This window comes from Mercenaria mercenaria, chromosome 16 (genome assembly GCF_021730395.1).
Source record: "Mercenaria mercenaria strain notata chromosome 16, MADL_Memer_1, whole genome shotgun sequence".
Lineage (NCBI taxonomy): Eukaryota > Metazoa > Mollusca > Bivalvia > Venerida > Veneridae > Mercenaria > Mercenaria mercenaria.
Genome location: NC_069376.1, coordinates 47,506,632 through 47,534,429, shown reverse-complemented (window position 1 = coordinate 47,534,429; position 27,798 = coordinate 47,506,632). Strand labels below are relative to the sequence as shown.

Here is a 27,798-nt window from a genome sequence, read left to right as displayed (position 1 = left end):
TTGGCATACTCTATCACAACCTTTGAGGCAGCCGTGGACTTGATCACAAACTGTGACCAGTAATAAATGGTGTTTCTACGGAAACGTGAATGTAAAGAAAGTTCGTTCCGGTTAGCAAACAGCTTATTATTTTACTGATATGTAAAAGACAACCATTCCCTGAAAGACTACCAATGACCATGTTTTAGGTTTTGCTATTGGATAAGTTGAGATGAATATATGACATTCGGTGAAAAATTGAACAATCTCATAATTTTGTTGTAGAAAATTACATTTTTCACTAATTTTTATAGGGGTAGGCCAATTCCATAATTAACGACACACATATGTTGCAATAAATTTAGAAGTTATTTGCTTTGTTTTACATTAGAGTAGCTGAATTTGTATTGTACAAATAATAATTCAAGGTCTGACATAAAATGTTTGTGTTAGAATCAATGAATAAAGAATTGCTTGTTTATTTTCAAAAGTTGAAGAATTCTGAACTTAGTATGTAGAATAAATTGCTTTTTCTCCAGTAAGAAAATCTGAATTTAACCAAGTTTCTATAGCAGCATTACGTCAAAATATCAACAACTGATTTGACTCAAAACTATATACTGATATAAGGAAAGTATATACTGTTTAAACCCAAAGTGTTTCAAGAATTATATTATATTTGTCAGGTATGTCTTTTCTATTTTACAAAATTGTTTTAAAGTCTTTGGAAAATGCTCTGTTGAACAAATTCTAGATCGTTCATATATCATTTTCTTGAAACCTAGCTCTGTGAAAATGACATATCTAATTTGAGTCATGAATGCCTGTAGCTGCAAGTAAATACGTCATAATGGCAAGGCCAAAGTTACTGAATCCCATTTCACAAACAAGTAACGCTCGATACCTTCTACTGAAACTTGAATCGTAGCATAATTATTATTGTTGTTAACATTTTATAACGATTCTAAATGGTGTCATATTTTCTTTCCCTCGCAGTATGTCATTGCAGAGAATCTCTGCTGCTTTCTGCAGGATCCTGGGGTCAGCTAGGGTCAGTGTAGCTGAATAAATCTCTAGGGTCTTGGCTAACAAGCTGGCAAGGCTAATGCTATAATTTATGATATAGCATTTAATATTTTGGTGATAACTTACAGTATTTATTAACTTGTATAAAACGGATTCTTTCATGTTTTCTGGGCTTTTCTGGATTTTCTTGCTTTTCTAGGGGTTTTGAGGTTAAGAAGTTGCAAATATGTGAGAGGAAGAGAACCCATCGTTTTGACAATTTCTGTATATATTCATTATAACATGACTTTAGAGTAGAGTAAAAATGTAATGATTTGTGTTTTGTATATCTACAAACTTATTAGTAGAGTTCTCCACGCACGAAAGGTGAGAACTTTTATTTACAATATCTTATTATTTTAGAGGTTAAACATCCCTTCTGTTTCTAAATTAACTTTTGTTTGTAAATTTGACGCCGGATAATTTGACACTAACCACTAAAATTAAGAAAACTTACAAACCAATTATAGACTGTATTATGAATTATTACGCGCATGCACTCAACAGCTTGACGAAAGCATCTGGGAAAATAGAGCGGCAGTCAATTACAGTCAGTGTATTAAGATAATTCTGGAGAAAAGGAAACTAATTAAGCTATCTATTTCCATACTCTGCCAACCTTTTTTTTCTATCCGAGCTTGAAGCAGGTTTTTGTTTTGCCGCTTTGCCAGTAGTACTATATCACAACGTTTTTAGTGTCTGTTAAATATCATATGGATAATTATTACGTAATTATTTCTAAATTACCCCGTATCTTCCAGTTGAAAGCTGTAAATGTGTTTCATTACAATTTTACTTCAATCAGTAATTCACTCTTAAATATCTAATAGGAATTGACGGAATCGGAAAAAACATCTAGAATTTGAATGTGTTATTAAGTATTAATCTAAAAATAAAATCTGTTTAGTCTCCGTTTATAAAAATATTTTAATTCGGAAAAGACGGAAGAGGAAGGTGGCGGCCAGAACTGGCAATTCTTTCGTTTTCGTCATAACCGGATTTCGCGTAGACTTCAAGCAAGTTAATTAAGGTCTTTTATCTAAATATCGTACAAATGTGAATGTAAGTATTGACAAAAAAGCAAATTAATGTTTCCTTCAAGTTCTAATACAGTTCCACATATGCAAATCAAAGCTTCCATCCAGGTCTAATACAATGTTTCATAAGTTAATTAATGTTTCCACCCAGACTTTATAAATATTTCATAAACAAATCAATGTGTCCATCCAGATCTAATACAATATTCAATAAGAATTTTTTAATCAAGATTTAGTACTGTGTTTCATAGGCAAATTTTATTTTCCATCAAGATCAGTACAGTGTGTCTTCTGCAGATTTTATTTTCATCCATATCTAACACAGTGTTAAATGAGAACCTAGATCTAATACGGCTATATCTTAATTCCTTGAATTCTTAAATCTAATTTATCTTTATTCTGTCCCAAACTGGCCAATGATCTAGTCTCAATATCTATTGACCCTCATTGTAAAATTCTGCCCTACTGGCCTTTTAGTATTTAGGCATTTCGACTTTGGTGCAACGTACATGATACGAAAGAATTAGCACCGATTGCACATCGGCACCTTTTCTCTTTGAATATAATTACTCGCAGTCAGGCAGTAAGTTTTTATACTTTAACATTGAAATGCTCTATTCGTAAAAACTGGATTTGCTTCATTCAGAATGCAACATTCCATTCTATTTTGGCAAGTATTCAGGAATTAGAATTTAGAATAGAAATGAATAAAACATAATTTTTTTTTAAATACATCCACTTCATTTAACACCAACGGTAGACCACATAATTCATACGCTGAATATGTTTCTCGGAATTCGCACCTTCAAGCAATCAGCAGTACAAAGACACGCGGCTTTGAATTGACTCATAAATTATATATGTTCTTATACACTGAAGAACCTGGTCTGTGGCTATGTTGCCGAATGTAGAATCTCGCAAACATGAGAAAATTTGTGAATACAAAATATTCTGTTTTGTATTAATGAACTAATCAAACATTTTAGTTCTGCTGCCAAATGTTAGTCTCCTGGTGTATAATTAAATCCCAGACTCTCTGCACGTGCTGGGCAATATTGCAAAGCATAACGTCTGTATCTGTTTCATCCAAGGAATGATAAACGCGTTTTTGATCTCTGCAAAAGCACATCTATGTAGTGAACGATTTCAGTGAGACCTAAGGGTAATTGTCTACAGAAATGAAAAACAAAGAAGTGGTAGGTTTTCGGCTTTGATTTATCACATATTCAACAGGAAATTCCTCTGAATTATAAATGCATTGTACATTGGAATTCGAAACTACCTGAAACTTTCTATATTTTCCAAATGAAAAGTTGTTTTAGAGAAGTGTAAGAAGTCACGATATTTAACTTTGTGGATGTCATTATTCAATTCAATTCAATTCAATTCAAATTTATTCAGGCATAAGATCATAAAACATTATATAAAAATAATGCAATAAAAAACATGTATACAACAGCTTATATAGATTAAAATGAGTTGATTATAATGTTATAAACATCTTCAAATAGATGTGCTAAGTAATACATGAAGAATTACGTCAATTATACTTTATGATTTATTAAATAGAATAAAGATATGATCTTAATACCTGGGATGACCCATCAAAGTAAAATCAATCACTTATTTCCAATGGGGTCCCAGTTATACATGGAAATGAGAATTACCAATTATATATAGAAATGAGAATTATTTTTACTTGCACTACAAATTGCTTGGTGACACGTTTGACGTTGACAGCTCACAAGTTGGTACCCTCAAAAGCCCGTCCAAGTAGGTTTGCACGGCCTCCTAAACAACTAAGTCAGCTGAAATCTGAAACCAGAGATCAGTATTGAAATCCTGTGCAATTTCCTGTAAGAGATGTTTGAATAGCAGTTTCTTGATAAGAAGTTCAGTGCCTGATTTCACGGAGGGCGGAGGTCCTTGGTGGTCTATAGTTGTGTGCTTCTTTGATATCTCTGGCGAATTGTGCACTCTTACATGTGGCTTGTTGCGGTGAGTCTTTCCGCCACTTGGTTGTCTTGCGGTTTTCCTTGTTCTTGCTATTTCCAATATTAAACGATACAATATGGTATTCATGTGGCAAAATGAACCTATCATTTTTTGTGTATTTCATCCATAAAGAAAATTGAAAACAATTAGTGCAAAAGAGTAACAAAACAATTATTATTATAGATTATGCTAGAAATAAAATTAGTTGAAATTTCATTTTCTAAAATCTTCAAAGGTTTATATTTGTTATTGCATTTAAAAGACGTAAAAACCTACACATTTCGGTAAAAGTATTTTAATCTCTAAAAAAATAAACATATCTATAGTTCTTGAGAACTAAAACAGGATAATTGTCCTTGAAAGTAATGACATGCTTTGCTCATCATCAGTTTTTAGAAGAAGGTTTACAGGAAGACCCCTATACCCAAAACTTTTACTTCATTTTATAAAATATTCGTACTCTTGAGAACTGTGCTACAAAATTTGCCGTATGTCTTCCAATTCATTTTATGCCATTATGTGTTCAGTGGTAGTCAGAGTTACACTCCTTAAGGTAAAACAGTCGTAAACTTTTATTCTTATCTTTGTGTCAAGATTTCCTCAGACAGGGACTAGACTATGAAATATAGTTAAAATGTAGGGAGCTACCTCCAGCTTTAAGCCCTGTTCAAAAGTGTTGGTGGGTATTTTGTTTGTTTGTGTTGGGTTTAACGCCGTTTTTCAACAGTATTTCAGTCATGTAACGGCGGGCAGTTAACCTAACCGGTGTTCCTGGATTCTGTACCAGTACAAACCTGTTCTCAGCAAGTAACTGCCAACTTCCCCACATTAATTATCAGAGGTTGATTTCAGACACAATGTCTTTTATCAAATCGTCACGGAGAACATACGCCCCGTCCAGGGATTGAACTCGCGACCCCGCGATCTGTAGTCCAACGCTCTCCCTACTGAGCTAAGAGGGTTGGTGGTGAAGACATTCTATTCCCTTCAGAGTCCTGTATCGGTTTTAGTGATAAGCTGTATGATCATATATAAATCTATCTGTTTAGAGATTTAAACTATAGGATATTGATAGTTTACAAACATTCTACGGTTTTAACCTTATACGCCACCTAAATGTTTCTATTGACTGTATAGTAATGCGTATATTGAATTGTATCATATAATCATGGTGACCTGTTAACTTTAGATAGTTTGTAAGTGGCTCATTAACTTCCATTCTTAGTGATAAGCTGTATGATCATATATAAATCTATCCGTTTAGAGATTCTATTGCCTGTACAGTAATGCGTATATTGAATTGTGTCATATAATCATGGTGTCCTGTTAACTTTAGATAGTTTGTAAGTGGCTAATTAACTTCCATTCTTAGACTTTTATAGAAATGTTCTACTTAGCTCTTACTGTTACCAGAATTGACTTCATCTAATTACAATGAACAAGATTTTGATTGTATCGATTAAGAAATAAAAGTTAATTACGAATATCTATATAAAAGTACCAACTTTGACTCCGTTTGCAATTTTTATAAAGGTATTTAGTTAAAGGACAAAGGGAAAGGGAAGATAATTTCTTTTTTTGTTTAAATTGTTTTTGTCTTTACAATTTGTGGTAACCAACCGGACCAATGGTAGAAAACCAATTTCAATTCAAATATTTGTACTACAAGACATCCGTTACCAATTTACAATTTCACGCAAACTTTCCTCTATAAATGTTTGTTTGGATTGATCATAGAAACATTTTCAATCAGAACGGCAGATGCAATATAATTATATTTGAGACTGTGGCGTAACTGCGATGCACACGAGAGGCATATTGTGTGGTTTTACATGGTAAACAAACGAAACTTTCATTGCTTTCGTTACACCAAAACAATCCTCTTTAAGATGTTATCGCTATTTTTTTTTAAATGACGCTTCTTCTGAAAACTTTCTAAGTATTCTTCTGGAAACCAAACATGATGTTCAACTTCTACATAAACATAAACCAGATTTTCTGGGAAAAGTGAAATAATAGCAATTTCCCTGTAAACAGTTTACATAAAAACACTTCTGTGCGCTATGTAAACAGAAATAAAAGTTTAGCAAAGGTCCTTCTGAGGTCAATAGAAAACAAGACGATGCATACCGGCGCACGGTATCTTGGTGCTGATTAATTGATGAGCAATAATAAATCAAAATGAAACCTGTCTCAGGACGAGTTATAAATATGCCGTTTCTCATTATGTTTTACAGAATCGGTACGCCTCTGGCTGTTTAATTTAATCATTCAATTTTATTCTATTGACGTTAAAAGAGAGACAATATTTGATAAACAAATCAAAGCACATAGAACGAAATGTTTCAAAACAAAACAATATACGCGAGGTGATATTTGCCATTATTAAAACAAATCTCAGAAAAAAAAATGGAGAAAACATTGATTTATTACAGTGATAGTTTCCCTCAAAGACTTTGCTCTTACAGTATTTATTAACATCAGTGCGAGTTGATATATACATGTAGAATAAAACCACAGTTTTATTGATGAATATTATATGTGTTGTTTGCTTTAAATTCATACTTTGAACTTACGTACCCGGTAACGTGTAAACTTTTCTGTCCTGACGCTATAACACAATACGTTCTAAATAGTACATCAAGGTGATTATCTTCAATAACGTTGGTTTGGTGACATTATCCGAATAGCATTGAATAACGCCTGAACCCGGCATATGGAAAGGAAAATCATCCTGCATGTAAATGAAATCCCATTTGTACATATATAAAAACGGCTTTTCTGGTTTATCTACCAAAAATATTATTCATGACTATCAAACGATTATTTCATTTCTTGCGATTGTTTTTATTTTTATAAGTATTAAAACTAGAAATTTTCCAGAATTATGTTTAATCAACGATTCCGGGCGCCTTGGTAAGGATAAGAACTTAAAAAATTAACATCTATATAGAATCAATCTTTATTTTTAGTATGTTTATACATATTTATCTTAAATTTCGCTCCCATTTCGAAATATCAGTCTGGTACCAAGAATTTGGATAGCTCTTACATTACGTTCTTTTGTTTCGATTTCCACAAAGATGAGACTAATAAGATATATTAAAACCTTGACAATACAATTATCAACAACACATGTAATAGATAAAAATACAGAAAGCCAAATGCAGCCATGACTGCACTGTAATAGTACAAACATTATCAGTTAAAGACTAACAGTGCACTTTAAAATGATTAAGAGTCTTGTGTAAAGTAAAGGTTAAAAAAGTACTGTTTATATTTGGCAGCATTTCCGACTTATTTACAATTTTACGTGCATTGTACTTATTCAGTTCAATTTTTATCTTTCATTAAGAGTATGCATGTTTTCCTTCAGCACATAGATTAGCAGGATTTACCATACAACTGATTACAAACTTTCGGTGAAAAAAACGTGTATTAACAGCACCTCCAAGTCTATAACATTCATTAACTTCAGTACCAGGTAAAAAAAAAAACACTTTAAATATTAAATTGTTTGCTAAGATCATTTTTATACATGCAAATAAAGTGTACTGTTTTGATAGATGAACAATGTAACCACCACGGAACGACACTAAGAGAACATTTTCTTTTTGTAACAGAAGTTCCTCGTGAAGATTTTTCAAACAGTCAGTCTACTTGCAAAGATGGACTTGCTCATCATAGGCGATGCTAATTTAAGTAATGCTTAATGTCCTAAAGCTATCTTCATCCGGCATCGTTTACTGTAAATAATTTATAACCTATCCATCAAATATATTATGCAAGGTAATCAAACACAGCAGCTCCTTATCACTCGGTATGTCTCTTTAGTGATGTTTTATCTGAGCTGCCTCACTTATTACATTTTGTGTGTTTAGTGTATTTTTATATGTTTCATTTACTAATGAAACACTAATAAAAATAAAACTACTGCTGTTCTAAGGAGATGCAAATACTTCAATATTTTATCTTTGAACTACTTTTATAATTCAAAATCTTAATTCAAACTTTCCAAAATAAGATAGCATAATTTATGTCTTCGTTTGAGGCTACGAAAGCTTATGTAACAGCAATTAAAACATATTTTTAGACTAGATAGGTGTTTCGAAAATTCAAGGTAGATTTTTTTAAAAGGTTGATTCCAAGTTCCTTGGTTTGCAACTGCGCTTAATACGAAAAAGTGCTGACTCGCATACTATATTGAATTCTTTTTCCTTTTAGTGTAGCCGATTTACTAAATAACAATTGAAAAGAAAACTAAAACCCAACTTTCACTTTAAGACATCAATCTGTTTTGGACATTAGACCAATAATAAAAACAAACGATTGAGTATTTGGCAGAAAGTAAATGTTAAATATTGCACAGTATTGTTCCACATTGCATCTTCAGTGCGCCTCCGGCTGTAATTACTTAGTTCCATTCTCCTTGCTGTTTAAACATCGGCATATTTTCCTGAACTTATGAAAGCACATAGAGCGAAATGTTCCTAGACATACAAAGTACACGATAGGATTTGCCATATTATTGATCACAAACGTTCTCAGGAAAAACGTGTAAGCAATAACGCCTGCAGGTGACAGTTCCCTAAAAGTCTGAGGCCTTAAAGCGTTCGTTAACATGAGTACAAGGTGAGGTAGAAAAGCTAAAATAAACACAACTGTCACAATAAACAACATTTTGGTTATTTCTTTTGTATATTTATTTTGAGCTTGTATGTATCTATCGTTAGCTTGTGCTGACAGTAAGTTTCTTTGCGATTTGTGAACACTTTCCTCAGAATTGTCCAGATTAATATTTCTCACAGCAGTACAATCAGCAGTGTTCGTTGCACCTCTCTCAAAACGTTCTTGTCCATTTCTTGCCTTTACCTTTGCTGCTTCTCCTGTAATGCTTTTATCGTCTTCCCTTCTTAAATTTGTCATAATAAAATTTTCTGAGTTTGATGGCGGCCTGCCGGCTCCATTTCGTTGTGTACCTATAATGAAAATAAAAGCTGTCAGAAAAAATAGTTCCAATAAATCAACAAAAAAGTCTATAAAACGTGTTATACCATTTACGGAAAACGATTTTATACAACAACTGTGAACGACTGTATTTACTATCGGTTGTATGCATTGCACAAAGGGTGGGTCAATATAAATCAGGAAAAAAAACAAGTGCTAAAAAGGTCAGATAGCTCTGACTTCGGCAAGTCTGAACCAACGTGGAACTTTTTCGGTCTCAACTGAGTTTAAGAGTAAGTTTTGGTTAAATTCCATTTGAGACTGACCATCAATAAATAATTAACAGTTACTTGAGAATAGTCATTACCGTAACATTTAATTTAAACATGTGGTTTATATATATAAATGACAATCAATCACAGCCGCAACTAAAATATCTTGTGAATATGTGGCCAGATAGACAAAAACAAGTCATTGGCCTGTTCCAACATCATAAAAGAGGGCATATCTTGTGAACATGTGGCCAGATAGACAAAAACAAGTCTTTGGCCTGTCCCAAAATCATAAAATGCATCATGCATGGGGGTTGGGGGGGGGGGCGGGGGCGGTCATATCTTGTGAACATGAGGCCAGATAGACAAAAACAAGTCTTTGGCCTGTCCCAACATCATAAAAGTCACCATGCATGTGGGGATGGGTGGTGGGGGTGGCTACACTTGACTGCCAAAAAATTATTGTATCATAGCTCGGTGTTTTTTTTAACAAATTTGGTGCAGGTAAATCGTATACACTGAGTGCAGGGTGCGGTAACTAAAGGTGTGCAGGTATTAGATATCCGCACGCTAGTTACCGCTCTGATGGATAGGAAAGTATGCCAGCGTGTCTTGAACAGTAGACAGCGAAGTGTATTTTATTGATTTTCTGCTCTCACATTGGTTTATTTTACCTGGGCTTTACACATTGTAAAGCAAGGATTTTAAGTACTCACTTAACTGCTGTATATGGCAATGTGGAACGCCTACTGAACTAACATATATGGATGGCTATGATACAAAACAGAAAAGTCTATTACATAATGACTATTACATTCACACGAACTTATAATAATCATTGATTTTGTTTGTGTAAATTTTAAATGAATCATATAATAGAATGAATGATAAATAAATTCGTAGGACTTGATATTAATAACCTTGTTATTTCAAAGATACTCATTCAGAAGAGAAGATAATAGTAAGGGGACCTAAAATAAATTGTTAGTCTTTCTGAAACTAGAGATTTTCATCTGGCCTAAAAATATGTTTGTTTCCGGTATCCCGACCTACCTTAAATTTTGGCCCGACCCTAAATGTTTTAATAGCCTTGAAGAATGTTTTCAACTGCATTTTTTGTGCTTTAAACATGGTCAGTGATGTTAGTTATCAACTTACCGATGCCGTAAAGACATAACCCTCTTTTTTGTACAGTGTAACTTCCGAAAACCGAACGACCTCCGGACCAGCCTAAAAGTTCGGTTTTTGGAAGTTTCCGGAATTTAGAAGTTTGAAAGTTTGTAGGCAAAGTGGACGTGGTGCACAAGAGTTATGTTTCATAAAAACGTAGGATGAAGGAGATTTTTATCCTTTTTAATTTTACAATTTCATATTAATTTATAAATTAATTAGATAATTAATTAATTATTTACAAACATTAAGGATAATAAATACATAAATAACAAATATAAAAAGAAACAACATAACTTTAATACAATAGCATTTACGCAAACATATTTCGCTTACATTTTACCATCTTTGGACCCAAGTTCGTCAACATTAAATTGTAATTAATGTTGATAATGCATAGTTTAATCGATGTAACTAAATCATTTAAAACATCCATCTTTCTTTCGTTCAAACATTAAGAAAGTTTTTAACACAAACGATATTTAATTCATCACGTTTTCATAAATGGAATACAAATGAAAATAACCGCTAATTACTTCCTTACTTTTGTATCAAATGATCATTGTGATTATATAGCGTGTCAAAATAAACCCACACCGCTAATAAATAAACAAAAGAACATGTTGACAGCGTTTTCTGGATTATCAGGTGACACTTTTAAACAAGCAAATATTTTGCTGTTCGGTTTTCAGAAGTCAATTTTAGTGTTAAAATATAAACGGTGCTTCAGAAATCGTCCGGTTTTCAGAATACGGAAGTTCCGGTTTTCAGAGGTTAAAAATATATAGAAATAAGAATAGAAAAAAAACGGGACTTTGAGTTTCGTGCGGTTTTCAAAGGTTTCCGGTTTTCAGAAGGTCCGGTTTTCGGAAGTTACACTGTATTCAGTTTTACACAAATTTTTTTTTCAGAAACTTCCCACTTAATAAAAAAAAATCAAAAAAAAAAAAAAAAATATCGACCTACCTAACCTAATTTTTTGAGCATGCTACTGGAAACAAACATTTTTTACGCCTCTGCTAAAAGTCAGAAATTTGTGCCCTCGCGTGGCATAACACTTCTAAGGTAATATGACTCTTTAGCTGCCTTCATGTTGTATTCCGATGTATAGATTATAACCAGTTAAACTTCAAAGCTTTTTTGCACTCTCATGGCTCTCTCATTAGATATGGCATTTAAACCCTTCACACTGTATCCTGATGTAATAACAGAGTATGGCAATACGTCTCAAATATGTGAAGTCGATCAACGTTCTTATTTGATATGAAATTTAAGTCTCAAATATGTTCCTTCGCATTGTTTTCTCGTATTATGAGATACATTAAATATGATCTGGAAATAGAGCGCTCGGAAGCACCGAGAACAATGCAAACTGAAAAGTGCAGACTCGGTTTGTTTGAGTCTGTTTATGAGCAGTAGTGGATAATGGAACACTGTCCACGCCCCCTAGCACCGGCTTAAGCAGTTTTCAATTTTCAAATCTAAATGAGTTGAAATCAATGATCCCGAAAGACTAGAAAATATAACAACACTGAGATTAAGGCGGGCGACTTTTTACGGCCGCCACACAGCATTAACACCCGTTGTTGTGAAGTAAATATAAGCTGGAAAGTAGAGCCCTCGGAAGCACCGAGAACAACTCAAACAGAAAATTGCAGACTCGGTTTGACTGAGTCTGTTCATGAGCAGTAATGGAAAATGCAAAAATGCCCACGCCCCCTAGCACCGGCTTAAGCAGTATTCAAAGACTCAAATATATGGCATGGGTATGTCCTCATATCCTTTTTAGATTCAAAATAGATCTTACATTCCCTCAAAATTTTCTTTTTTATATGATGTTTAGTCTGACATATATTGTCTGGCATTGCGTTGTTATGTGACACTAAGTCGCACCTACATACCCATGCGTTTATACTTGTTCTTTTTTCTACTATACACGTTTTAGCTTCATATAGGGGCCTCCGTGACCGAATGGTTAAGGTTGCTGTCTTGAAATCACTTGCCTCTCACCGATGTGGGTTTAAGCCTCACTCGGGGCGTTGAATTCTTCATGTGAGGAAGCCATCCAGCTGGATTACGGAAGGTCGGTGGTTCTTTGTTATTGCTGTTGATGTCATTCGCATGAAACTAACCTTTTTCTCGTCTTCAGTCACAAGAGCAGAGTCTGGTAATATTGATATTGAGTAACTAAAGAACAAACAGAGGTGCAATCGCTTATAAATGAAATGAAATAAAATGATAGTAATATTTCAGACATAATTGAAATAACATAACTTTCTTGCAGTTTTACATATCATAGAGGCTATTGCAAGGGCAAATATTTGATGATAAGAGGAGAACAAGAGGCGATGAGTTGAAAATAATGGGAGGTCATATCACATGAGAAGGCTACTCCAGGACATACATGTATATTTGAGGTATACAGAGTACATATATTTTAGGCTTAAAATGTCGAGTTAAAACAGATATTAGATAGCCTACATCTTATCCTCAAAGTGATACATGTAATTGCAATGCGACAGCACATATATGAAGCTAATTTTTGTTGTTGTTGTTTTTGGGTTTAACGTCGCACCGACACAATTATAGGTCATATGGCGACTTTCCAGCTTTGAAGGTGGAGGAAGATTCCAGGTGCCCCTCCGTGCATTATTTCATCACGACCTTTTGCTTGGCTTAACCTGACGTGGATTTACACTGTCATGTAACTAAGATGATGACTGGGGTCAAAAATAAAGTTATATTACTGAACGGTAAGGTAAAATGTTATTCAGATAGTATGTGATCTGAAAGCTACAATCAGAAGGCACAATAAGTAATATTCGAAATTTTAGAGGCATGCTCTGTGTTTTACAAATAGAAACCAAATATGAATATGCAAAAAATATTTACCGATACATCTCAATGATTTGAATGTGTGCTCGTAAACAAACGTTCTGTGCCATCGTAATGTCCTCCATATTCGTATGTAAAATATACACATCGTGAAAACCGAAATTAAGCAGAGTAACAGTTGAAAAAGGAAGTACAGTTTCGGTAAATACGAAGATTTATATCTCTGGTCTATAAAGCATTCCACACCAGTTACATTTTGCACTCCAGTGTTTACATCCGCGTCCCCGAAAACAAACAGTGCGGGAACAGCTACTATACATGCTGATATTACTGCAAGAAGACATATGATATTGACTCTTTTGTAACTCAGCTGATGCAAATCCATAAAACAGATCTTTTTGTATCTTTCATAAGAAATTGCTAGAAATATCAAGGCGGCACTAACACTGATAAAAACGTGAAGAAACCTTGACCATCTACAGAGGATCTCTGACGGCGATATGTACGGATACAACATGCTGATGATGAGTGCCGGCTTGCCCACCAAACACGCAAGCAAATCCATCCATCCAAGCCAAACAATGAAACTCTTGTATGTAGATGACTTGTAATTCGTGTAGATAATTAACACTAATATATTTCCGAATACACCGACGCACATAAATATTGATATAAGCACAATGGTTGGAATATGAAGTTTAACGAGTGTAGCATTCAATTCCTCTATGGTGACGTTACTGTTAAAGTCACTTCTCCACTCTTTTGGAATAGTTGAATACATTTTAATCTTTATATCATATTTCAACACGTTAAGTTTTTAACTGTTTATAGTTTATACATGAGAATACTTAAACGTTCTTAGCATAATGCATCACTTCTTGTTTTACACCACACATTCACAGTTAAATGCAGTTCAATTAGAAATAAAATCAGGAGAAACAAAATCGTTCGACATTGTACATTATCTGCATTCCTTTAACCTTTTGTTGTTTTCTGAGACCTGCAATGCAAAATAGTTGTTTAGAAACCTAATTGCATTCACCCATGCAATATGTGACTCTATATTAAATAAACTGTGCAAATTATATGAAAGAAAATGAGCCACAGCCAAACACAACTGAGCCAAAAGGAGAAAATCAGAACCGGCAGAAAACAATTGAAAACAATTTAGGTAAAAAAGAGAAAACAAGACCAAAATATCATGCAAGCTTTTTAACTGGTTAAATTGAGGAGGCCAATATGGCTTATTAATAATCAATTGATTTCACATTGGCCTTATCATTTGTCCTCTGGCAGTCGTATTGGCCCTCGGCTAATACGACCACCTTCGGACAATAACAAGGTAAGAATGAAATTATTTGTTGGTTCTTCTGTTTCTTTTCTTAACCTATGAAATATCCGGTGTGCAAATCAGTGTAAGTCTTGTGAAACAGATCGTAAAAAAAGATCTTAAAAACATAGGCGCACCTTAACATCAATTATGAAAAAATCCAACTCTTTTGTACGTCAGAGAAAATTGCAGATATATTCCACGTTAAAAACTAATTAATCGAACATTGCAATCACTATTCTGTGCAAACGTTATTAACGAATTGAAAACAGACTTGCTGCAGGGATATTGCGGGATGCGTTTTATAGTTGGTAGCAATCGATTAGCAGTTACTAGAAATAAAGTAACCTACATAAACTCAAATAATTCAAAGCACCTCTTTCATACGCAACTCGCGTGCGTGCGTGCGTTTTGTTGTTGTTATTGTTTTGTGACCATAATATTTAAGAAACCTATGGACAATATTTTTGGAAGTACCCCCAAAAGGGTTTCAAAGGTAATGAAACTTTTTAATGTTGTGCTAAACTAGCCTTCTGCATGTTTTAACTGGTCATTCCGTCTTTTCTTATTTACCAATGTCTGATATACAATTTATACATGAATTTGTTTTCTTCATAACATCTGTGAAAAGGTTGCTTTATACATAATGTACTACAATAATGTTGATCATTGTAATAAACTATACGGTCAAACTAAATAATTAAGATCGTATATAATGTATGTAGAATAAACATGTAAAAATAATTTAATCTAATACAGGCCTATAATGAGTTATATTAATGAGAAATCTCAGTGTTTTCAAAATATGTAATGAATCATTTTAACACTTTAGTATACTCTTGATTTTACATTTATGTTTGTACACAATATCAACATTTTTTAAAAGAGTAAGGATATACACAGAAAAAGATAGACCCGGAATGCGAAGCTTACCATTTCATACTAGATTGTAGCCATACATATATGTCCAGAAATACCTATTCCTTTGTGCTACCACTTGACTGCTGCATTTGTCAAAAACAAATTCACACACACAAAATCTTAAGTCTTTTCAAAACAAACGTTAAAATACTTTATATTACAAAACACACACTGTTAAGACTGATAAAATTCCATAATCGTCTTCCTTTATCGGGTAAAACACACATGAAACAGTCAGAGTTATCAATATAATGGTTTAAAAATAATATAAAATACAACCCGTATTCTAACCCACGATAATGTGAATTTAATTAACTAGATATGCCTATCAAGGAAGAAAATTTCAAAATCATTTAAGTGATCAAAATAATATCCGTTGTGTAAAATCTCGATTTATACACTGTTTGAACGTATCATATTAATAAAGTATATAAAATCATGTCATATGATAGCGTTCCTATATTTGTATCCGATACGCATGCTTGTCTTAAGTGGTTTTAGGTTTAAACTTTTCTATAAGCAATTATTAAGAATGACGTGAACATTTTCACATACACACTCCTTATTTCAAGTAGCAAGGATGTGGGTTATATTTTCACCTGTACTTTATATTATGAGCGAGCCACAAGTAAATGTGTCAAATCTAGTTTTAACCAGTAAAGACATATATATATGTATATTGCCTCCAACCAAATCTTAGTACAATTATTTCTATTTTTATGTTTCAACAGTGTGTATATGTCCTGCGTTTGTAGTTGTACATATTGATATGTGCCACTCCTGTATGTTTTTTTTTTAATTTGGTTTGCGTTTCATACATTACGGATATAAAGCCTGTCTACCTTTTTTCTATATACCTGAAAATGTGAAATACATGTACAAATGCTACACGCCATAATTCCGGTAATAAGTACGTGATATAAACGCATATGATCGTAACTTCATAAAAATCATACATGATTATTATTACATATACAGTGCATATAACTATTTTGAAGCAAACAGTAATTTTCAGACATACACACATTATGCAGTCCTTATGAATGCTTCATGGTCATACTTTTACCAATGTGCAGATCTTTCCCGCTGTTTCTATGTACGTGAAAAGCAACACCATATCGTGTCTAATTACTTTAGTATAAGAAACATTATAATCGGCCGTGCAGCCTGGTCATGATCTGCACTGTTCGCCATTCAGTCAGTATCTCTTTGGTTTGTACCCCTTTAAACGGTACTGTCCAAATTGAAAGATGAACAAGTTCAATATAGAAATTTAACAGGACAGGGGTTAAATATCAATTGTAATTTATCGCTATACACATACGACTGTATGAGATGACTTCATGGACAATTTTATCAAAGTAATTCTCAGATCATCAACAAATCGTGTCTATTTTTGCCAAGGAAAGCTATCTGTCTAACGGTAACTTTAAATCGACATGCTTGAATTTGGATGTTCTGTTGGAGAGCCTTTTCCTTTCATGGAATTTATAAGGCAAGATATATTCAGCTTACAAAATCCGCAGCAGTGTCCAAATGAACTAATAATAGTATTTCATGTCTTCGTCGAGGCTTGTACTTGTCGTAAAAATTGACCCGTCCTTGATTTCGGTGTTATACATTGGGATTATGGGGTCCCTATATATATATTTTTAAACTAGAATTTCACTTTAGTGGTGACGCGGAAATGTCATTAGCTTTCAGGAAGAGATGCAATCAAATCAGGTCTATGACTATTATCTGTACCAAATTATGCAGCAGAAGACTTTAAATAGACTTTCTATAGAGGTCATTATATCTTGGCTCTGTATGGTATATATTTTGATTTTTTATTACCTATTTTGATGCGAACCTTTGCTAAGCTTTCAAAAAATATGTTTCACTATATTTTTTGTATCTTATATATATTTTTGAGATAGTACCAACACTAACACATGTATCATTCCAATATAACCAATAAGTATATTTAAATAAAAGTTTCCCGTTCACAAATCAGCATCCTGCGATAACTGGAAAAGTATTCAAGCTAGGTTAATAAAACTTGGTATGTGTATAGAGGGCAATATGTAGATTTAGTAAGTAAGTAACTTATGCTTGTCGGTTAAAAGTCCAGGTCACTGATCAAGGTCAAGTAAAAATATGTTTCTGCTCCATTACTTTTAATTTCATTGAAGAATTATTTTAGTCACTACACAGAAATGTTCCCCATGATTAGACTATATGTCAATCACATGACCTGTGGTTGTCGGTCAAAGGTCAAGGTCACTATTAAAGGTCAAGTTAACATTTGTTTCTGCTCCATTACTTTGAATTGCATTGAAAGATTTTAGTACTACACATAAATATTCTCCATGATTAGACCATGTGCCGCGGACATGACCCACGGTCGTCGGTAAAAGGTCACGATCACTACTGAAGGTCAAGTTAAATTTTTTTTTCACCGGTAGGGGACTTCTGTATTGCCGCTGCAATACTCGGTCACTTGTAAGATTAGTGCTACCCAGGAAAACTAATGCACATATGTAGCTGTTTGATATACTTAAATGTTTTCTTTATTTTAATAATTTGTTAAAGACAAAAGACGCTTTTGAATGAGAAGCGTCGAGATAAACAGTGAATATACTGTTCAAACAGCTCTTGTTTTGCCACTGTTGCCAAATGGGTCTTATAACATATAATTCAATAGTTAAACGCAGTAAGTTATGTATATTTTTGCAGTATTAGCGTCTGCATGTTTTCTTACAGACAAATATTACAAAAAAAAAAGAACAGTTTCTTTACATTGCATGTTTAACTGGAAAACAATAAAAGCTACTCAGTTATATTTAGGGTGAAAAATTATAAAAAGTAGCATTTTTACACATATATAATATGATATGATATTCATCAAACAAAGAAGTCAAATGTGGAATTACAAAATTTGCGAAAACTAAAGAGAATATTAATTTTGTTAATCAAAAATGTCCAAAACGTTTTACTCTCTTTGAAAATCTGAAAATCTTTTCTGTGCGTTCGGGTCTAGATGGTATTTTTGATTGAAAGTATATCTTTTTGAAAAGTGGCCAATGCCGGTAAGAAATGTTCAATATGAAATACTTGAAATTCATTGAATGTTTTATGATAATCTAGCGTGTCACGACAACAGTCGGCTACAAATTTCACAAAAGAGATGTAGATACTTTCTCAAATATTTATTTCGTACTGTTTGTTTTTCACTGTAAATATAAAGTACAACACCCCCTACCCCGAGACGATAAAACGTTGTCATATTGGGAGTCTTCACGATGTATCAGCATTACGTTTCGTTGTGTTTGTTGGATTTCAATTGCATATTGACATAACTAAGATCTTATTGCAATATTCAAGCTACTAATGGCAAAGAATAAACCAAAATGCTCCTCCGGGCATAATTACTAGGACGACTTGTTAAGGACCATCAACATTCTGTCTTGTTGGGTTTAACGTCGCACTGACACAATTATTGGTCATATGGCAACTTTCCAGCTTTGATGGTGGAGGTAAACCCCAGATGCCCCCGTGCACCGACCTTCCGTAAGCCAGCTGGACGGCTTCCTCACATGAAGAATTCAACACACTGAATGAGGCTCGAATCCACATCGGTGAGTACAAGTGATTTGAAGTCAGCAACCTTAACCACTCGGCAACGTCAACACTCTGTAAGCCATCAAAAGAATTCTAAATCACGAGAGAGTTTCGAACCCGTATATGTGAAGGGCAAGTCATTTGAAGCCAGCGAAACTATTCTGCAAGTATGCATAAGTAGATTTTACCATGCAAGAGCTCTGCAGTAAAGAGTTTTGCGCGACATTTGCGGCGCAGTATTCCCGATGTAATGTTTATCATCATTTTGTTCCATATATTCATTTTTACACATAGAATGATACACATTTTGCTCGTTTGGCTGAGCAAATTTGAAAAATATTGACGTAAATATACTTTGTTGCACCTGGTTATCTATAAATGTGGTGTTATTAGTAACGTCATAGAACTGATTTGAAATTAACACCTTGATACTGAAGATATTGAAGAATGTTTGATTTCAACTTGATATTGTTGGAAAATCAGTACATAGTAATTTCAATTTTATCAATTTGATAGCCTCTTAGTGTACTCTTGTCACTAGTGATGTGACTTCTGTTTTAAGGATTATCTTATTGTGACAGTTACCGTGCTTACTTCTGAATAATGTTGTTACGTATTGTCCAAAAATCTGCAAATACAGGCGTTGATTTTAAACAGTTGAATATAATAGGGTTATTATAACAGTAGCTCGATCTGAGATGCTGTATGCGGCTCGAGTGGATTTTTGCGAGATCGGATCTCACGAGGCACGCAAGCGCCGAGTGTGATCCGACCTTGTAAAATCCACGAGAGCCGCATACAAAATCCCAGATCTAGCTACTGTTATAATGTAACTCTACTTTTTGTTTGTTGTTTTGTTATTGAACGAAATCTTCTATGTTTATCGATATCAAAATAGAACTAAGTGGACTTTTATTTATAGAACTCAGGTCATGCATATTAATGAAAGCAGTCCGGCAGCATAATATGGAAGGTACAATACAGAAGTTAAAAGGTACAATATGGAATTTTTTCTGCCTGTTCATATTTAATTGTGAAACACAAACCGATTTTTTTTACAGATTTTATATAGGTAAAAATAAATATTATATTCTGCTTAGCCATAGGTGTGATATTTTATCCTTTGAAGTGTGTTATGTTAGCCGCTTGCAGATAGCACTAAGCACCAAGCTGCAATCCTCACTGCAACTGTCACGGCTCAATAAATTTACGTATAATTGTTATCGTTATTAAATATATTTAACGTAATTATTCATTGTACAGCGTGTCAAATTTTCTTTCAAGTATGTCAAAATGTTGCAGAAATAAAAGTAAGAAAACAGGTGTGGAGTATGATATAAATTATAATTAATACCAGAAGTGACAAAGAAAACCCTATCGTTTGCTGCTAAACGTAGATTTTTGTGGAGTCTGTTTTCAATCTCATAAATTTATATGAACCATTCTCGCGTAAAATCATTTCTTATTGGCTAGTTATTGTCGAATCATAAAATATACATGTGTTTATTTTACATTTGTTCAAAGCAGACGTCTATTTTCATCTAAAAATCTGGCCTTAAGAAATTATTGTGTAGATAGTGATAACAGAAACTGCTCATTTACTTTCATTTCAGGGTCTAAACAGAGATAGTATGCGTTTCATAATTACTATGATGACTGCTAAATTTTCAGCCTTCACTTAAATTGATGTTAAACAGAAATCTAAATACGATCAACGTTATGTATTAGTAAGATTATTCATATAACCTGCTGTCTTATTGACAATACGCTACAATGCAACTTAAATTACGTTATTGACAAATACCCATGTTTGTTCACTTTTACACATTTTGTAATGGGCAGCAGGGTATATTGGCATAATTGACATGTTTAATTTTGTCTGGGATGATAAAGCGTTAAACACCCCAATGCCGCCTTGCCCCGCATTGAGCGAAATTCTATTACATATAAAATTGTAAAGACTCTGATTCCATAGGAACAGAAGATTTAAAACAAAGTAAGTGGAGACTATTTACAGCCCCTTCACTTTGTAAGCTTACAACATAAGGACGTGATTTGAAAGACAGTTTGTCTCATGTCTTTATTACATAGATAGCAACTGCAAATCACGTTTTCTTGTTTCTTACGCATGAAACTCATCTAGTTTCATAATTACCCTTATTTAAAGTTCCAGAGAAAACCCTAAATTATTATTCGTTGCACGCAAATGTTTCATCTTTCAACTGCTATTTCCTTAAGGTACTCATTTGAAGAACTGAAAACACGTCGATGATCCTGAATGAGAGATATCGAGAACAACAGTCAAAATAAATGAACAAAGAAAACCTTTTGGCGTATAATTAAATCATTCGCCACAGCAGATTAGGCATGTCTTAGCAATATTATAATCTATACGTTTTGTTGCTTCCACAGTGTCTGGGAGTTATAAGAACTTTCAGAATAAAGCAATATATCATCACCAAACATGAGAAGATCAAGCAACTTGCCTATAAGACTCTTGTAAGACTCTTCATCTGTCTGGTACCCTTACACCCAGTATAATATTGATAAAAATAAAAAACGTTGAACGTAGAGCTGTTCACTGGGTTGAATATATTTATTCATATCATGACAGTGTAACTTCTATGAGAAACGAACTTGGTTGGCAGACCTTAGAAGATAGACGAACTGAGACCAGAATTATTACTTTTTATAAAATTGTTAACCATCTAGTTGAAGTCCCTCTACCGTCATACATTGAGCGCCCCATCAGAATGACTAGATCCATACCTCTACCAATTAGTTCAAGCTTTCTTTTTTCCGTTATACGGTGGTGATATGGAACAGCATTCCTTCAAATGTCGCCTTGCAACCTGATCTTGATAGATTCAAGCAGGCTCTGCACTCCTAGTACAATCCCTAGATAGCTGAAGCCGTGTTTTTAATCTTTTAACTCACCTGATGACGTCCTGACATCTTGTAACTTCAATCCCTTTTGACAATTCTTGTCAATTATTTTTCAACTTTTTCTCGCACTGACGCATAGCTACTAGTAATACCCGAAAGGGAACTTTGAGCAGTATCAATAGATAGATAATACTTTTACAGCATTTAATACCAAGCCGAAGATTAATCTGGAAAACTATAGATGTTATTTTGTCATATTTAGCTGAAAGGTTTCAAAATATCATCAAGTTCCACAAAATTCAGTACAAAAGCTATGACATCTATGTGACAAACAAATATAAACACAATGTTGCTATGACATGCTACATACAGCAGACATACAGGTTTAATTATTAGAATCCTCATGATATGTCAACATCAAAAAGATGAAAAAGACCTATTTGTGTAACGAGATTCTATAATGTTTGATGCCCTTTAATCTATCACTGATTAGTTCCACTAGATGTTTTAATGCCGTATGAGTGTTGAGAGACTGCACACGTCTAATCCCATAATTCATCGTGCCCTATAATCTGTCAGTTAGTAAGTTCCAGTCGACGTTTTATTAACGTTTTGAAAAAAAGAGCTTACATCAGATAAGATAACTAGTCTGTCCTACAAGGTAATTTCGTCTATACATTCCTGGAAAAACGTGAAAAACCAATTTAACTATTAATTCACTACATCATACACTCATATTTATTATTCAAGATTGGAGGCTGTTTTCTTACAGACGTTTGGTTGCAACGAACACTCCTAAGTCCCACCTATAGTTTTGATTTTGTTAACTATATTACACACACCCGGTGAGGGGATTTTCGTTTTGATTGATTACTTAAGTCTTTAAAACAAAGTCTGCGTATAGTACGGGATTAGATATAAATAAATGAATACAATGCATAAAACAATAAACGGGAGAAGAAATCGTGCTTTCTAATTTACTTCATTATATTCAACAAAATGTTAGAATTTTACGAAAATGTATAATATATATATTTTAGGTTATCCCTCGTTGTATTGTGGAGACTACCATCAAACGAATCTAATGTACCTATAAGCATTGCCGTAAAATTGAAGTTTTTGAGAGAAGAAGTGTTGGGAGGGGTTGGAATGAGGGCGACCATCCAAACCAACCTACATTTTCTGTTACTATTTCTGGACAACCAAAAATGTGCCCCTTATGGACAAACGACATTCTCATCATATCCTTACCAGGTACCATTATGCCTGTTAAAAGTAAGTTTTTTATTTGGTTAAAAATTTGGGTGCATCTACACACTCGAAGTTGTGCGATTCCCTCCCACCGGACCCCTCTCCTTCTTACGCCTATGCCAATTAATCTAATTTGATTGTCGCCCATTTTATTCGCTAAACCAGCAGCAATAACGCATATATCTAAGCAGATGAAACCACTATTTATTATTAATAACAAAACTAAGTATATCCTCTCATATACTGTCACACCATGGCATTTCAATGTCTGTTCAATATCATTTAGATGTATGAATGATTCTTACGTTAAGCAATTATTTCTAACTGGCTTTTATTTTCCAACAATAGACGCTGCAAGTATTTTTTCAACATTTAAACATACGCCTCCTATTTTTTTTAAAGATTCTGACGAGGTATAAACGAATGCAATGTGTATGATTATGGAAACTGTTCAGTTAGTTTTGTATCCACTAACAGTTCCATTTCAGGATGTTAAGAATACAAGTCCGGTTTGCCATTTTTTCAGCAAAAGTAAATCCCTCGATCTACCGTCAACACATATTTGCGATAGTAACGCAGGATTGGCGGAATCCGCTCAAAATTTGCATCAGAAGTTGTATGTATGAACTTTAGTGAAACGAATGAAATTACCCCGTCTTCCAACGTTTTGGAGAAGATCCTGTCCAATGTTTCCTTAGTTTTCAAACTTTCCAAGGAATGTAACATATCTTACTTTACTTTCTAAGAATTGGTAAATATTCTTGTTAAGTTGTCAGAACAGAATTATATGTTTCATAAAAATGTTTTATTGTCACCACTGTGTTTCGAAGGATAAAAGTATTTTTGGTCTTCGCAAAACATGTATTTAAACAAGTGGAGTGATCTCAATGGGTATCATCCGGTAACTATTATACCTACAGAAAACGAAGCACCGATTTTTTTCTCGTTAATATATGCTGTCTAGATATATGTCAAAGATATTCTAGTTCTCCGCTATTCAGAGATCAAACACTCACTCTTCGCGAAAGATTATTAAGATTCATTGGTTATTTTTATTAACTACACCCGTAACAACAGAAAACACAAATCTTTTAGCAGCTCTTTTGATGATAAAAGATAAAAAATCAAAGCTTTAAAATAAGAAAATACCAATCAACTAATAACTAGAACAAAAGAAAAAAATATTGTTAAAACTTTTATAAAGATTCTAAATGTTGTCTTATTTTCTTTCCCTCGCAGTTTGTCATTCAGAGAATGCAGAATCCTGGGGTCAGCTAGGGTCAGTATGTATTTCAATCTTTAGCTCAATAAATCTCTAGGATCTATGCTACCTAGCTGGTAAGGCTAATGTTACAATTTATGAGATAGCATTTCATATTTGGAAGTATAGTTTTCTGTATTTTGTAACTGGAATAAGAGGAGTTGTTTTCATGCTTTCTGGGCTTTTCTGGATTTTTTTCTGGCTTTTCTAGGTGTTTGAGGTTAAGAAATCGCAAATGTGTGACAGAAAGATAACCTATCGTTTCGAAACAAGAAACAATTGCTGTATATATTTATTACTGAACATAGCTTAAGAGTAGAGTAAAAATGTAATTGGAGTTATGACTTGTATTTTGTATATTTACAAACTTATTAATAGTAGAGTTCTCCGCACGAAAGGAGAGAAATTCTACTTACAATATCTTACTATTTTAGAGTTAAAAAAAACTCCCTTCTATTTCTAAATAAAATTTCGTTTTAAATAGTATGCTGTATAATTTGACACTAACCACTACAAACCAATTATAGATTGTACTCGTATTATGAATAAATTACGCGCTTGCACTCAATAGCTTAATAAACGCATCTGGAGTCAATTAAAGTCAGTGTATTAAGATAATTCTGGAGGAAAGGAAACTAATTTAGCTACCTATTCCGTACTCCGCCAACCTTTTTTTGTTTTGTTATCCGAGACTGAAGTAGGTTTTCGTTCCAGTAGTACCATATCACAACGTTTTCAGTGTCTGTTAAATATCATATGGATAATTATTACGTAAATATTTCTAAATTACCCGGTGTCTTCCAGTTGTAAGCTGTAAATGTGTTTCATTACATTTTTACTCCAGTCAGGCGTCAATCACTCTCACATATCTAATAGGAATTGACGGGATCGGATAAAAACATCTATAATTTGAATGTGTTATTGATTATCAATCTAAAAATAAAATTGTTTTGTCTTCGTTTATGAAAATATTTCAATTCGGAAAAGACGGAAGAGGAAGGTGGCCAGAATTGGCAATTCTTTCGTTTTGTTATAACCGGATTTCGTGTAGACTTCAAGCAAATTTATTATGGACTTTTATCTTAATGTCATAGAAATGTGAATGTAAGTATTGACAAAAAAGCAAATTAATGTTTCCTTCAAGTTCTAATACAGTTCCACTTAAGCAAATCATATTTCCATTACGGACTAATACAATGTTTCATGAGTTATCCAGACCTTGTAAATATTTCATAAACAATTTAATGTTTCCATCAAGGTCTTATACAGTGTTTCATTAGAGTTTTAAATGTGGTTATACACCGAAGTACCTGGTCTTCTATGTTACCGAAACATGCGGAATGTAGAATCTCGCAAAAGAGAAAATTTGTGAATACAATATATTTTGTTTTGTTTTAATGAAGTAATCAAAAGTTTTAGTTCTGCTGCCAAATGTTAGTCTCCTGGTGTATAATTAAATCACAGACTCTCTGCACATGCTGGGCAATATTGCAAAACATAACGTCTGTATCTGTTTCATCCAAGGAATGATAAAAATGTTTTTGATCTCTGCAAAAGCACTTCTATGTACTGAACGGTTTCAGTGAGACCTAAGGGTAATTGTCTGCAGAAATGAAAAACAAAGAAGTGGTAGGTTTTCGGCTTTGATTTATCACATATTCAACAGGAAAATCCTCTGAACTATAAATGAATTGTGCATTGGAATTCGAAACTAGCTGAAACTTTCTATATTTTCCAAATGAATGTTTTAGAGAAGTGTAAGAAGTCATGATATTTAACTTTGTGGATGTCATTACCAGTTATATACAGAAATGAGAATGTATTTTTACTTACACTACTTTGACGTTGACAGCTCACAAGTTGGTACCCTCAAAAGCACATCCAAGAAGGTTTGCCCGGCCTCCTGAATAACTAAGTCAGCTGAAATCTGGAATCAGAGATCAGTATTGAAATCCTTTGCAATTTCCTGTAAGAGACGTTTGAATAGCAGTTTCTTGATGAGAAGTTCAGTGCCTGATTTCACGGAGGGCGGAGGTCCTTGGTGGTCTGTACTTGTGTACTTCTTTGATATCTCCGGCGAATTGTGCACTCGTACACGTGGCTTGTTGCGGTGAGTCTTTCAGCCACTTGGCTCTCTTGCGGTTTTCCTTGTTCTTGCTATTTCCAATATTAAACGATACAATATGGTAATCATGTTGCAAAATGTACCTATCATTGTTTGTGTATTTCATCAATAAAGAAAAGTGAAAACAATTAGTGCAAATGTGTAACAGAACAATTGTGAATAAAGTGTAAAGTGGATGAAAAGCTTCTTTTTGCTATTATAAACCAACCAGTCAAATAGTTTTGAACCGATTGTGCTAGAAATAAAGTTAGTTGAAATTTCATTTTCTAAAATCTTCAAAGGTTTATATTTGTTATTGCATTTAAAAGACATAAAAGCCTACACATTTCGGTAAAGGTATTTTAATCTCTAAAAAGATAAACATATCTATAGTCCTTACGAACTAAAACAGGATAATTGTCCTTGAAAGTAATGACATGCTTTGCTCATCATAAGTTTTTAGAAGAAGGTTTACAGGAAGACCCAAAAACTTTTACTTCATTTTATAAAATATTCGTACTCTTGAGAACCGTGCTACAAAATTTTGCCGTATGTCTTCCAATTTATTTTATACCATTATCTGTTCAGTGGTAGTCAGAGTTACACCCTTTAAGGTAAAAAATTCGTAAAATTTTATTCTTGTCTTTGTGTCAAGATTTCCTCAGACAGGGACTAGACTATAAAATATAGTTAAAATGTAGGGAGCTACCTTCAGCTTTAAGACTGTTCAAAATTTTTGGTGTGTATTTTGTTTGTTTTGGTTTTAACGCCGTTCTTCAACAGTATTTCAGTCATGTAACGGCGGGCAGTTAACCTAACCAGTGTTCCTGGATTCTGTACCAGTATAAACCTGTTCTACGCAAGTAACTGCCAACTTCCCCACATGAAGGATCAGAGGTGGAGAACGAATGATTTCAGACACAATGCCTTTTATCAAATTGTCACGGAGAACATACGCCCCGCCCGGGGATCGAACTCGCGACCTCGCGATCTGTAGTCCAACGCTCTCCCTATTGAGCTAAGGGGGTTGGTGGGTAAGACATTCTATTCCCTTCAGTGCCCTATATCGGTTTTAGTGATAAACTGTATGATCATATTATTTTTATCTGTTTAGAGATTTAAACTATAGGATATTGATAGTT

General features: G+C 33.7%; 1 protein-coding gene across 1 annotated transcript; it reads right to left on the bottom strand.

The window, feature by feature from the left end:
• Window positions 1-3,462: 3,462 nt before the first annotated feature.
• Window positions 3,463-16,034, bottom strand: LOC123541216 (orexin receptor type 2-like). The gene is made up of 3 exons (XM_045326630.2): window positions 15,564-16,034; window positions 13,358-14,300; window positions 3,463-9,055 (listed from the first exon to the last, which is right to left on the bottom strand). The coding sequence occupies exons 2-3, from the start codon at window positions 14,079-14,081 to the stop codon at window positions 8,487-8,489; spliced, it is 1,293 nt and encodes a 430-aa protein (XP_045182565.2). The 5' UTR covers window positions 14,082-14,300; window positions 15,564-16,034; the 3' UTR covers window positions 3,463-8,486.
• Between the last annotated feature and the right edge of the window lie 11,764 nt (window positions 16,035-27,798).